The following is a 14,882-nucleotide window of genomic DNA, read 5'->3' as shown; positions in this document are numbered from 1 at the left end:
AATAGAATGAATAGAACACACAATCTCCTGTACTATTCCAATCTGACAGTCATATTTGATCTACACAATACATTTCTATCTGAACATTTTGTAAATGTCCATTCTCCTGAATGTCTATTGCCCCAGGTAATCAAGTAGATAATCAAGTCAAACCAATTAACCAATGATATTTTGTACAGATAAGTATAAATAAAGTTGTGACGCTCAATTACTGTATGACTCTTTCAACATGCCACTGAAAAGGTTGAAAACTGCTATTAATTTTATGACACCTGAAAATACTGCAGAGTAATTCAAAGCCATTTGCAAACAGCAAGTTTGATGCTTAGCAAAAACAACTTCTTTACCTTTTTGTCCATCTGATGGTAAGTGTTCTTGTATCAAACACACAATATACCATCTTTAAAGGGATAGTTTACTCAGAATACAAACTAACATGATTTTCCACCTACCCTGGCTGTAGCTGTTCAGGTTTCTGCGTCTTATACTTTCGGTTTTTTACACCAGCTTCAGACAGCTGAAAACACAATTATGGAAAATATATTTCACGGCGGTTTAGATAGTACAATGATTCTCTACACCAGGGGTACTCAACTGTTACCCTACGAGGTCCGGAGCCTGCTGGTTTTCTGTTCTACCTGATAATTAATTGCACACACCTGGTGTCCCAGGTCTAAATCAATCCCTGATTAGAGGGGAACAATTAAAAAATGCAGTGGAACTGGCTTCAAGACCCAGAGTTGAGTTTGAGGGCTCTACACTACACTTGCTGGTTTGGTCACATAAACTGAAATTAGGTGAACTATTAGAATTTTAGCAACCAGGAAATAGCGGAGCGATTTCTGCTTAGTGCATATTTAACAGCCATATTTTGTTACTTTTTATTTTCATGTTACATAACACTTTGGTAATTGCACTTTAATTGCATAGCAATGAGCTGACCGTTTTTGTAACTACTGTACACAAGAGGAATAGTGACTGTTCCTTATTCCACTTATGTAATAACTCCATTATTATGCAATTATAAAGCAATTTCCAAAGATCTTGATGTCAAGTGTTACTGTATTACCTTGTGTCTCACTCATTATGAACATATTTGTGTTACTCATTATGAACATATTTGTGTTAGCCATTTTAAAGCTGCAAAAGTGGTCTACTCTGTTTGTCTCTTCATCAAATATTTGGCAGCCATCAAATAAATATTTTTTGGTTTTCAAATAACTTGCATATATTCAAATACCTTCAAATATTATTTGGTTTTCTGAGAGGTACTCAAAATATTTTCAAGTCTTATATGTTTTTCAGAGACCTGTATTTGAATATCAGTTGAAACTCTATATAAACTATATTCAACTACCTTGAGTACTTGAAAAGTTGCCCAGGTACGGTGTATGCGTGTGTCAGTATCACAGCTTAAACAAGTTCTCATCCAAAGATGTCCTAAGAGTTAAATCCATGACCAAAATGATTAATTATAGCACATGTCATGATCTTCCATCTGAGATCATTCATCACACAGGTCTGTTTCATATTCCACTCCATGGCCAGTGGTCTTTGACAGTTCTCTTTGTCTGATTTATGCAGGCCCCCTCTTCTCCCTCCCTACTCCTTTTAATCAATTAAGATGAGAGTTTTGTCTCACGCAAGAGAGAGCACATTACAATGACAATGTCGTGAGCTGTGGGAGATGAGAGGAGAGACGGAGGCATCAAGACAACTCACAACTTTCTCACCATGGCTGAGATTCCTTTGTACTCCATGAAACACTGAGAAGCTCTGTCTGTCAGTCTAGTTTGTGTGGTCAGGTAGTGACCAGGTTCATGTTTTACAGCTATTAAACTTTAAAAACACACATCACAGGACTGATTAGTTCCTGAGGAGCAGGGTACCCCGTGGGAGGTTTGGGTTGGGGGTCTTCTCCCTCACTCCTTCCATAACTCCCTAATCTATCCCCCAGCGAGCGGTGCTCCCAAGTCAAACAGCCTCCCCTCTGCCTCCCTCCATGCCTCCCTCCCTATTGCAGTTAGCCAGCCAAGACTTGCAGCACCATTTCATCTGTGTGTACTGTGCATAGCAGCCAGCTAACGACTCTCACTTGATTCTAATTAGAAGTATCCTTGGCTTTACCCCTCAGACCTGAACAAAGCTAATTACTGCACAGACGAGGCCTGGGATGCTGCTTTAAACAGTGTGATGAAGGCAGGCCTCGTTTGGAACTGGCGTGGTTAGCTGTGTCTGGATCCCCCTGCTAGAGCGTGTCCGGCTTAATTGGGTAAGTGGTGTTACCTCCCGGTGGGGAGGTGTTCCTCACAGGCTCACTAGCCACAGCAGAGACCTCAGCCTCAGCTGCAGTGTTGGTGTGGTTCAAGGGTTGACCAGAGTAGAGCTATACTATGGGTTGCGGTTCACTCCCTGACCAGTGTCGGAGGACATTCTTGTGCTGTGATGCAAGCGGGCAGAAAGGCAGGCAGGCAGTAGGCAGCCATGGAGTCATGTGAAACCTGGCACACAGTGACACAGAGTACAGAACAGCCGGTCTGTCCTCTCACTGGTCAGCAGCATAAACAACACTGCCTGCCAATCCATCTATCAACAACTACCAAGAACTATCAGACCTGGATAGTAAAGGAAACATTTCCTATCCTATGTTCAGAGTTGGATATAATAGGGAGTGGTATGACATAGCATAGGCCTATATGGTATGATAATGATCTACTATAATATAGTTGAATGACTGGATAGCCCCAGGTCAGTGTCAGTGGAAAGAGACAGTCTAGCTGACTCATTGAGGTTTTGTGCTTACGGTGCAGTTTGGGCTCAATGGGCAATCCCACAGCAGAGTGTCAGCAGCACTGATGATGGCCCTCTAGTATCTCGTCACACCACTTTCACATCTAAAAAGGACAGCGTCATTGAGTCCCCATAACAAACCCATCATCTGCTCTAGTCATTACCTGGTCCACAGTGCCTGGAAGAGACCAGCAGCATCCATGTAGAACTATACTGCACTGGACATCACTTCAGATCAGAACAAACACACAGTCCTGTTGCCGCATTGATTAATGGCTTCAGTGTCCCATTGGGCAACAGGCAAGTGGATTGAGCCCTGTGGTACACGTGACACCCTAAGTGCAGGACCAACCCATGACAGAGACTGAGCACAATGCAGTCACACTCACGCTTTTCTTACCATCACCAGTGCATTTGCATCTGGCCTCAGGAACCTGAAGGCAAATTCCCTGAATTGGCTCTTTATCTAACGGGACAGTGAGCGACTATCCTGCTGCCATTAATCTAATTTAGCAGAGCAAAGAACAGCTCAACAAGGAGGGAGAGAGGGAAAGATGGAGAGAGGAGAGAGAGGAGAAAGATGTGAAGAGAGAGGGAGCGAGTTTGTCCTCTGGTAACGTGGTATTCCGACCGTGCCGCCTATGGACACAGACTGATGTGAGACTGTCTGAGAAAGAGTTACATCCCTCCTGGTTTGGGTTGGAGGGAAGCGTCTTTGACCTGGCTTTGTTCCACACAAAGGAGTTATCCTCTCCTCTCCGTAGGCATGGAGGCCCTGCTGCCTGCAGCCACACAAAGGCAGCCAGGATCACATGACTTGCTGCTGGTCAGTCAGCAGGCAGGCAGGCTGGCAGAGCAGACAGACAGACAGCCCAGCTCGCTCTGCTGCTCACAATAACACACTCAACTCTGCCTCTGTCTCTGTCACAGTCAGTCACACAACACAACTCTACACAATGGAGCCAGGGGGATCCAGCACCACTGATATAGAGGCTTCATGTACACACACGCGCGTGCACACACACACACGCACAAGTATGAGAGCATGCACAAATACAAAGACACACAAACCCCACCACGACCAAACAAGCACACACACTGGCACACACTATCTGATGCACAATGAATGAGGAATGGGGAGTTACAGAGAAACCAACAACGATCATAATCAGATATCCCCCAACAACTGAATGAAAAAAACAACAACATTAGATTCTCTAAATATTACGACCTAAAAAAACCTCTCAATTCAATCAATGATAGGAATCTCATTTCCCTAACCAAATTAAATTCCTGACTCGCTTCCGCTCCCAGACCCAATTGTTACTTGACTTTTAGTTACATTTTTTGGCACAGCGTCCTCCTCTAAATATCCCTCCTTCACGGTGAACGGGCAGAGTGGTGTATCAGAACTAGGGCACGCCAGGTGTGCAGAGGAGAGCAGAACACAGCCATAGTCCCCTTGGGAGCAGCTGACAAACGCCTGGCCTGTTCCAGTCTCTCCTTCTATCCCTCTAAGACTAGGGGGTTACAGTCAGTGGTACATTGATGTCATGCTTATTCTCTGCAGTTTCTGTCCAGGTTATAACATATTGATAAAGATATGATGATATGTGTTAATCTGCATGTCAGGAATTAACCCTGTGCCTCTACTCCCGCCATCACTAAGGAGACCAAGCAGCCTCAGTTCTATGAATGAAAGAAAGAAAGAAAGAAAGAAAGAAAGAAAGAAAGAAAGAAAGAAAGAAAGAAAGAAAGAAAGAAAGAAAGAAAGAAAGAAAGAAAGAAAGAAAGAAAGAAAGAAAGAAAGAAAGAAAGAAAGAAAGAAAGAAAGAAAGAAAGAAAGAAAGAAAGAAAGAAAGAAAGAAAGAAAGAAAGAAAGAAAGAAAGAAAGAAAGAAAGAAAGAAAGAAAGAAAGAAAGAAAGAAAGAAAGAAAGAAAGAAAGAAAGAAAGAAAGAAAGAAAGAAAGAAAGAAAGAAAGAAAATCACTCAGGGGACTGGTAGAGTGCAACATTTGCAGCATGGTGGTGGTTCAGTATCATTCACAGATTAATGATTGAGAAAGTAAGGCATCATAACTCAGGGAAATTGGATGGAATTGTTCTGTCAGCCTACATGCATTTGTCCCCTTTAAATATGTATGTGTTCCCCTTTAAATATAATGCTGTACAAAAGTTGTATATTTAAAAAAGCATTATGTTTAACTGTAAAAGGCAGGCCTAGTATTGCTACGTTCACATACAGTTAGTGAGTTTTTATTAGCTACTGCAATCTGTATAGAAATGAGTGGTAAAAGGGTCTAAAGTTTGCATGCATAATAGCTAAATAAAATAAAACAATGACTAATCTTTACATAACCCAATCTCTGATTGTTGGTTTTCACCTCTCCATGTTGAGTTGCCAATGATCCTCATAGAATGTAATACATCAAATAGACTCACCCAGAAGTTGTTTTTAAAGAACGCCATCTTCACTCAGAGAGTTTTATAGGGATCTGCAATTATGAGAGAGGGGAGGAAACCATTAGGGACAGTACAGAAATGAGGCTACAGCCCTCAGCTCTCCTCTGTATCAGTGACCAGAGTTAGCCGGTGGCACGGAACCAACATTCACACCAATAATGAGACAACTCTACAAATGGATTGTTGTTTTCCCTGTGCTGAATTGCTATTGATCTCTAGCTGTGGGCTGAATCTCCCCTTGTACAGACACTGTAACAATAAATTGGGCAATGTGAAAAGCCTCCTCTCAGACCCAAAAAGAGACAGAGACACTGTAGTGTATAAAGAATAAAGTGGAAACTTCTGTTGCGGTCTTATTAAAAACAAGCTGGCGTAGGCAAGGCGACAATAGACAGCTTTAGTTCAATGCACAGCCCAGGTTTAACAGTTCACTTCAAAGAGATGGAGGCTGACACAGGGAGGAGAAAGGGAAGAGAGAGAGCTCTGACACAGCCACCAAGGAGAGGGTGCCCTATCAAGATGAATAAAGATCTCTACAGTGTGATCACTCACTCTGGCTGTATGTGCAGTAGAGAGCTGAGAGACTAAGGGAATAGCCAATAGCCATATCTCTAATACCATCCCCCAGAGTCACCTCCCAGAGAGCTAGACAAGCAGCAGGTATACTTTGGTGAGGACACACAATGAATCAACAGGAACCATGTTCTCTTTTCTGACTGTGAAGTGAGAATTGCGACTATGGGCTTCTATGGGATGGGACTATGGGAGGCAGGAGGAAACATAGCAACAGCTGAGCATACACCCTTTGACCCCCTATAGCGTTTCTCCACCCACCCACACTGCTGTGGGGGATTTCATTCCTGCTCAAGTAGCTCCTAGCTATCTGCTCATCATGAATAATAGTAGCCGGAAGAGCTTCTAAGCATATAGCAAAGGTGAATGAGTGTGTGAGCTAGTGTGACTGCGTACAGGTGAATGTGTGTGTGTGGTGACCCTGCAGGCACAGTGTTTCCCCAGGGAAGGCTGTGGGTTCCTATTATTCTGAGGAGAGGAGAGGAGAGAGGGCTTTATCTTTGCTGGCACAGAGGAGCGACTGGCCCTAGCTCAGGCAGGGCGACCTGGTGTTGGACAGGGGAACACACAGGCAAAAGCGCTCTCGCTCGCTCACTCACACACACCTCCCCTCTCACACCCCGTTAATTAACTCAGTGCTTGGAGTCGTTTGGCAGCGTGGCTCAGGGCTGAAAGTGAGACGCCGCAGCCAGCTACCAAGTACCCACTCTGTTCTAGGCAACACAGAACCAGGGTGATAGAGGAGAGGAATCAGTAAGACAGAGGGGTCTGTTTGGCTGTTAGTTGGATCACAGGCTGGTGGTGGTGGTGAGGGGCAAGCATATTGTGCCAGGCTTCACACAGGGCTGCTGAGGAGAGACTGGTGAGGGGCTAGAATAGATGACATTCAGCTAACTTCATCAGGAATCACCCTGACCTTTACAGAAATCACACCTCTACTCAGCGGTAAACAAAGACTAGAACAGTGTTGTGCATTGGGATTCCTCTGGTTAATTAATATTCTAAAAGAACTGAGGCTGAAGCTGATCATGGTGGGCTGCTGTGGATGTTGCTGTGGTGGAACCATCTGGTACACACTGAGTCACTGAGACTCACAGAGGGTCAGAGAGAGAGAAGCATTCTCCACAGCCCAGAGCCTCAACAGACGTGGGAGGACTGATAAGGAATATGATTAAAAAAGCACATTAAAAAATATATATTTCCACCAATGCATGATCTTTTCGGGTAAAGGAATGGAAAGCTCCCAAGAATACCTTGTGGGTTAAAGGATACACTTGACGGGACACACTAACAGGCTAGCTAGCCTAGCAATATGTCCAGTAGACATAACGTTTGTTCCTTTCTGTGTCTCCACAGCTCAGTATTAGTGAGTTTGAAACAGTAACGCGTCATGCTGCCTCCACCCTGGGCTGGGCTTCTGCCATTTCCCCTGCTGATTGTGAGAGCGTGGCAGACAGGCTAGTGGTGGCTTAGTCTAAGACCACAGCTAGGGCCGCGCTACGCTATCACCAGCACACAGTAGTGGAGAAGAAGCCTTATCAGCACCCCAGTCTAGATGGCCTGCCATGAAAAACTAGGGCTAAACATTTTTCGTCTTTCCAGTCCCCCCCACAAACTGTTCCTTCCTCTTGTTTTGGCAGTAAATAACTGGCATCTCTCCACCCATATTCAGCCTCCCTCAATTTTCCCCGTGGTGGTGGTCATTGGAGTGGGGCTACTGGCAGATGCTTCTCACTGGGTTGACAGTTCAGCGGTGGCTCCCTGCCTGGTCCTTATATCCCCACACCACCCTCTTTCAGCTCATCTCTGTTAAGGCATGAGGCTGAGAGGGAACTGACTAACTCCCATAGCCATCTTCACTGACAAATGACAACCCCAGAGATCTGCCTCCTCCATCTAAGAGAAGAGAGAAAGTGAACAAGACAAATGGAAGAGAACTGAGGAGAGAGCAACCACCAATCAACACACTCTCCTACACTAAATAACAGACAGATACAGCAGTAGAGCTCTAAAATGCATGTGATGATAGCAGTGACCTTTAGCTAAATCCTCTCTCTCTCGTCTAACACATATATGACGTGTCTTGCCCAACTTTCGTAGCTGTAGGTGTTTTCCTGGACAGCGACAGGGAGAGTAGCTACTGCACTGCAATGTCTGTCACTCTGTCCTTCATCAAACCTGATTTGGCAGGGAGCGGAGCAGAGATAATTTCATCAGACCCATTATGCAGTGCATTACCCTCCCTGCCAATGACGATGCTTCCAGAGCCATTGTGAGTCATCACAGTGACTGCCACATCTGGGCACAGTGGGCAGAGCACTACCCGTTAGAGAGCTGGCCGTGATATGGACGAACGCCTATGTTCATCAGAACAGTCTTAGCACAAACGCCTATGTTAAATCAGAATTGCCATTAAATGTAGCCTACATGCAATCATTGATTGCCCTATTCACTAGCTTGATGTAATGTGCTGTTGCTGCATCAATTCTGACATCATTACTAGAACAACATCAAGCTGTACACACATGAACAAACCTCTGCTTGTGTAAAATGCTCTCTCCCTTCTCTACCCAGGCAGCAGCAGAATCATCAGGCAGAACCAAAGTATGCTCTCCTCCCTACCCTTCCATTGTTTGGAGCTGAATGTGTTGTTGTCCCTGTAGCATATCGTCTATGACACTGAGCCAGCCTGCCAGGCATCACTTCAAGCACAGACCCTCCACTGAGCAGAGCATGACAGCATGGTGAGCACTGGCAGTCCATTCAGAATGGATGGATGTCTGTGTACAAGGCATCAAGGGCATAACAAAACATTCAAAACAACAACACACAAATCAATACATTTGAGACCCGAATAAAACGAATATGTAAATCCAAATTTATACACAATAAGGCTCTCTCTCGCATCTCATCTCCTTCACCATGTTTTCTTTTGGGTCACCATGTGCTTTTGGGGGCGACCCAGATTAGAAACATAACTGATAACACAAAATCAGAGCTTCTCTTTTTCTACTGCAACACAAACAGCAACATCCATATTATATGGAATTACACAAAATAGATTTGACATCACAGTAGTCAGCCACCATGTCAACAACATGTGATGCATTTCGACCCGACTTCGCAATCCTAATATTGAGCTCCTCTTAGTTATCACTGGTCCACATAGCACAGCTTGAAGTGGACCAGTAACCCAGAATAGAGTGAGGTCTGTTCCTGCAGCCAGCAGCCATCCCCATGGTAGATACTGGTGGCCAGGGAGCTCCATCTGCTAGAGACCCTATGCTTAGCAGCATGGCCACCGGCTGCACAGGCCCTGCCTCCTGCCTCCTGCCTCCTGCCTCCTGCCTCCAGGCTCTGCCCTGCTTGACAAGATCAAAGGGAGGCCACGGCCAGCGGCTCCGTATCCTACATTACAGGCAGGGGATCTCCATAATTAATTAATCCACCATTCAGTAGCACAATACTGTGTGGGAGAGCTGGGAAGGGAGAGAGAGGGAGCCAGCTAGATCATGAGGACAGAAAATCCTTAAAGGGATACTTTGGAATTTTGGCAATGAGGCCCTTTATCTACTTCCCCAGGGTCAGATGAACTCGTGACTAGGTATCCACGAGTTCATCTGACTCTGGGGAGGTAGATAAAGGGCCTCATTGTCAAAATCCCGAAGTATCCCTTTAAGGATCAAGTGAGAAGCTTCTTTTCCCCAGTGACATAAAATGTGTGATTTGAGTGCTACGATTGCAGAGCGGAGTTAGTTATATTGATGTGGTATTTTCCTCGCATGCTGAGGCGGACAGCTCTGCAGGAAGGCTATGATCAGGCTTTGGGCTAATCAACAGCACAACACAGAGAGACACACAGTCAATTCAAATCTAAATGCAAAGTAGGGCTCTTACTCCCCCTGACCTTGACTTCCTTCTCTCCCTTCTTGCTGCTCCCAACATCGCAGCCTTTCAGGGGCTGAGGCGAGGCTGGGTGGTGATGGATGGTGTCGGACTGGGCTGTAATTGCGGCAGGCTTCAGATGTGTCTCTGTTCTGGGAGGAGAGCTAGCAGGGACCTGATGATGGCAGCGGGTAGAGAGAGAGGCTGCTGAGGTCCCAGCCTGGCCCCAGATCAACAAGCCTGATGGGGGTCAAAGCAAAGCCTCCTCTGTTCAGCTCAGAGTTATCTCCAGCAGTAAGGGCCTACCTGCTGCTGCCTGAGAGACCTGCTGGAGCCAGCAGCAGCAAGCAGCACTCAGCTCACCCCTTAAGAGAAGCTGGATGGTTATGGTTTCAGATGCAGAGGTTCTCAGACTAAAGGGATGCTTTACTGGCTTCAATAGGTAGCTGATTAGAAACCAGACCTCAACCCACCCATATTTCCCACTATGATTATCAGGTGAATTTCTGCCTCTGGTCAAACTAAAGCTGATAGAAATCTCCATAATGAAAAGCTAACAGAGACGAGACAGAAAGGTAGGTAGAGTTTTCAGAGTGCAAATCATAAATAAACATTCCTTTTCTAAAGATAAAATGCTTTGCGAAATACATACCTAAGTACTCAACTACTCAAGAAATCAACTGGCAAGAGGCCATGAAGTTGGTACATATTTCTTCATCTAATTGAAACCCCTCTCTTCATTCCCAGTCCCGCCCATATGGAGCGATTTCAGTGCCAACAGAAATTGTATTTGAATTCCATCATTTTTTATTTGTATTAGGATATTGATTTAGAATTTCCTATTTTTTCATTTGTAATGCACAAATTGAATTTGTAAATTGAACTTGCATTTCAGGATTTGGAACTGGATTGAAAATTGCATTCATTTTAAAATTATATTTAAATTCAATTAAATATTTATATTGGCCTATTCAGTTTCAATACTGTAGATATTGCATTCATTGTCTGTGTATCAAGTTTACAAACTATCATTTCAAGTTTGTCAAAGTATCATATATTCAACTTCTCAGATGCATTCAGATTCAGTTTTCAAATTCAGTTCTCTAAATTCAGATTCAAAACCTGAGACAACATCCTGATATTTTGCCAGCCAGGAAAAGGACAGGAGAATAGATAGAATCAAACGCTCACTGTGGTAAACAGAAACTTATGGCGGTTTCTGAAGCCAATGTGGCATGTTGAATTTATTTTCTTATAATGAATTTGGCTCTAGCATTAGAACCATTTTGGCTATGAGCTATTATGACCCCATTCCTGAAAGCTAAGACTCTGGAGCCTTCTATTCCCCTCTATGATGATTACAGGCTGCGTTAGAAGGCAGTGTCACAAAAAACTAAATTTGGCCCCCATAAGAATATAGTTTAAATGCCCTGTCACAGCCCTTCTAATGATAGCCTTTCCACTCCCTATTTAATGTTGCTCTTGTGACTGACTGGGTTCGAACCAGGTCTCCTGCATGTCACAAGACACTGTTAGCCCACTTTGCTAAAGCCTATAGGGAGAAGTTCAGGAAGTTCATGTAAAGGACGACCCGCTGCTTGCTTAACGAGTAACGCTTCCCCCTGATTCAGCTCATACCGAGACTCGAACTCAGGATCTCTGCCTCATAAACACACGTGATCCACCATCCTTAAGCATTCTAATCCACCGCGCTACTGAAAAAGGCCTTCTTCAATTGCGCAAGGAGTGACACTTCAGGCTGATGAGTGAGTTTCACAGATCCCCATCTGTTACATTCCCCCCCTTAACTCACTCCACAGTGACCCCAGTGGTTGAACCAGCTCAACTGTAGATCTGAGTCCAGTGGCACCATTGTAAAGGACGTCATGCCCGAAATGCCAGACTGGCTGGTCCATTTTTAGCCCAGTGGCCGTCGAAATTGTTTTTTTTTGCGTGCAAAATTATAATTATCTGGCTAATAATGGGGGCCTCAAGGAAATAATGGGCCAGTATGGTGGCCTGGAGAAAAATAATGGGTCGGTGTGGGGGCCTCAAGGTAAAGAATGGTCCGGTGTGTTAGAAATGCCAGGGCTGATTTTTGGTCCCAGTCCTCCGCTGGTTTGAAGTCTCTGGCATGGGTAGTCATTATAAGGTTAACATGTGACTGGCTGGGTTAAGAATGTGTTAGCCTGTTGAGCTAAAGCCTAGATATTGGTCCTGTGACTTGGATGGGTCTCTTCAAGGAGGAGGTCAAAGGGGGGTGAAGTGTAACACAGGTGGTTCGGTGACCACGCTCGTGTGATGAGTAACTTGTCTAAGACCTGAAAAGTTGCATTGTCTGGTGCACAGGAGACCTGGGTTAGAACCCCATCAGTCAAACTAATGTCTTCATGTCTCAGCCAAGGTTGCTCATCACATAGCCTTGTGAGCAACCTGATCCCACGAGCTTACATGAATGTTTCGCTTCACATGGTAATCAGTCTGGTAATTACGAGGCTACTCATCACATGGATGGATCACCAAACCACTTCTGTACTCTTATTAAATGGGGGGGAAATCTGTCTGCTTCTGTTTGCCACAGAAAGTGTTGTTGTTGTGCAGGAGGCCTGATTTCGAACCCAGTCAGTTATATTGGTGCCGTGATCTCTGAGTATGAGGTCAAAGGTCCCGTGTAGCTCAGTTGGTAGAGCATGGCGTTTGCAACGCCAGGGTTGTGGGTTCGATTCCCACGGGGGGCCAGTATGAAAAAATGTATGCACTCACTAACTGTAAGTCGCTCTGGATAAGAGTGTCTGCTAAATGACTAAAATGTAAAATGTAAAGGGGGGTGAAATGTAACCGAGGTGGTTTGATGAACCTTGCTGGAGACTTGAAGACTTGTATTAGCTTCCAGAACGAATCCCTATGGGCTAACACAGTCTTGTGACATGCAGGAGACATACAATATTTCAATTTATGAATTCAATGACTCAATTTGTGCATTAAACATTCAAAAATATTAAATTCAAATTCAATATCCTACTACAAATTATAAAATTCAAATACAATTTCTGTTGCCACTGAAATCGCTCCATACACCCACACCTCCATGACTCACTACCCTCTCACCCATCAGCACTAGCAGAGGAAAGGGTTTCACTGGAGCAAGACAGCAGGGAGGGTTTTCTTCACCTCTCAATGTATATGTATATTACTTCTTCAACACTCAGTTCCCTTTTTAGGAAGACACAAAAATTGCAATATGGATACAGAAACACAACATCAAATGAGCATTCATCAACTTCTCCTATTGCATTTTCATATAACCTGGTTGGTTTCGAACCAACTTTAGAATAGGACGGCATTACAACTTTTGCTTTGAGAAGGTTAGAACACAATTGGAGAACAAGTGTCAATGTGGAATTTTACTTCCACTATCATCATTATGTTCAAAATGTTAGAGGGTATTCCATACAACGTTAAATAGAAAACCTGGCAATTTCTGGGACAGTTTGGCCTTTTACAAACATCATGCTCATTCGATAAGTCTTTCTAAGGTCATTGATGTCATTGCTGTTGACATATTGGACTATCCCAGGAGGATATGATTCTACCAAGGGATAGTCTACTCACTGTTTAAAAAAGTGTTGTTGTTTTTTAACATGAAAAACACCAGTCAGAAGTTACTTTTAGTTCTTGCAACCAGCAATATCATCAACTTAGCCAAGTGTCTCATGATCAAAATAAACATTTTCAAAACATTCGATTTGAAGAGTAATGAGAGTCTAATTACCTTACAGTATCTTTATAAATGATACATTATGCATACAATCAATCTTTTTTTTTACTCTCAAAAGTATTAGCTGGCAGCTTTGCGAACGGAGTTCAGTTTTTGTAAAGTAATTAGCAATTAAAGTGACTACTTAACAAATACAAGTAAAGCTAAATCTATATGTCTGATCATTTAATAATATAACATTCACCAATATCCAGTTAGAGATGTTGGCAGCAAGCTTAGCTTAAAAACGTTTTTAGTTGTCTGCTGCTGTTAGCGTGCAAGCTTGAATTCTACATTGTCTTCTGTCATGCTGCTGAAGTCGGTATTATGCAGTTCCTCGCGCTAGTTATAAACCAAGCTATTTTTCAGGACGTAGCCTAAATAATGGTTCATTACCTGTATGTATTTCCTGGAAAACCTTTATAGTACATTTTCCATCCTGAGTCATTCACCTGTCCAGCTCCAGCAGCACGGTGAAGCCTGCCCAAAGTGATTTGATAGTAAGCACCAGGCGGTTGCACAAATTCTCTGGGCAGATTTCAGTGTGCGAGCAAATTCCCACCCATCTCTGTCCCTATTGGTTGACATACTTTTCAATCAAGCCTAGAGGAGAACGTGTTATAGGCATAGCATCCGTTTGGAGGCAGGTCTTCTAGAATTTCTATGCGCCAATTGGATAAAAATATATTTTTTAAGATAACGCCCACCTGTTAGTGAGTGGCTGTATCTGGCAATGCTGGCTTCAATCAATAAAACGGACGTATTGAAAGCCAGATTAAAGATGGAACTCTTAATGAAAGCAATAACAAAGCAGTTACCGCGCCTGTTTTAGTAAAAAGCTGAGGGATGGTCCAGGAGAAATGTAACCACTCTCAACTTCAAAGCGAGAGCTAGGTATGCAAGGACTGACCATCCATTATATCACAATTATAGTTTGAATCATGTTTTGAGGCTATACACTTGCCCCCCTTCCCCAATTCATGTGTAAATATTGTACTATAAGTTATGTATTATACTTGTACTAAAATGTTTATTCTATTCTACTGCCATTTACTTTATGTTGCATTGTCGAGAAGGAACCTTAAAGTATGGATTTAGTTGGACGGTGTATGTATACCATGCGTATTCTGTACATACGACTACTAAAACGTAACTATACAGTATTAGTTTACATGTGCTTTGTTTACAAATATTGGAGCATAACAAGCTCATATTTTGGGTTCTGATGGGGTACGACAGTTGAACTAAGCTCATGAGGCGTGTATAAGTTATATTCTTCAAGGATAGATGGGTATATATCATTAATGTATGAGTCCAAAAATGGATGTAGAAACTACAGATTCTAGCTTTAAAGGGGGTTTAGTCATATATTCACAAAATAGATAAAATGTGTAATGTGATTAGTCTGGTAATT

The 14,882-nt window shown here is 43.4% G+C and overlaps 1 protein-coding gene across 1 annotated transcript in view; it reads right to left on the bottom strand.

Annotated features, from left to right (window-relative positions):
- Positions 1-13,947, bottom strand: part of fcho1 (FCH and mu domain containing endocytic adaptor 1) — a 36,262-nt gene extending 22,315 nt beyond the window's left edge. Inside the window, exons 1-2 of the mRNA XM_084164625.1 lie at positions 13,865-13,947; positions 5,233-5,285 (exon numbers count right to left, since the gene is read on the bottom strand). Coding sequence (XP_084020751.1) covers positions 5,233-5,259 — 27 coding nt within the window. The 5' untranslated portion in view covers positions 5,260-5,285; positions 13,865-13,947. The remainder of the gene's footprint in view (positions 1-5,232; positions 5,286-13,864) is intronic.
- Between the last annotated feature and the right edge of the window lie 935 nt (positions 13,948-14,882).

This window comes from Coregonus lavaretus, assembly GCF_964263955.1.
Source record: "Coregonus lavaretus genome assembly, chromosome: 6".
NCBI lineage: Eukaryota > Metazoa > Chordata > Actinopteri > Salmoniformes > Salmonidae > Coregonus > Coregonus lavaretus.
Note: the sequence above shows the minus strand (reverse complement) of the source record. Positions and strands in the feature narration are given on the sequence as shown.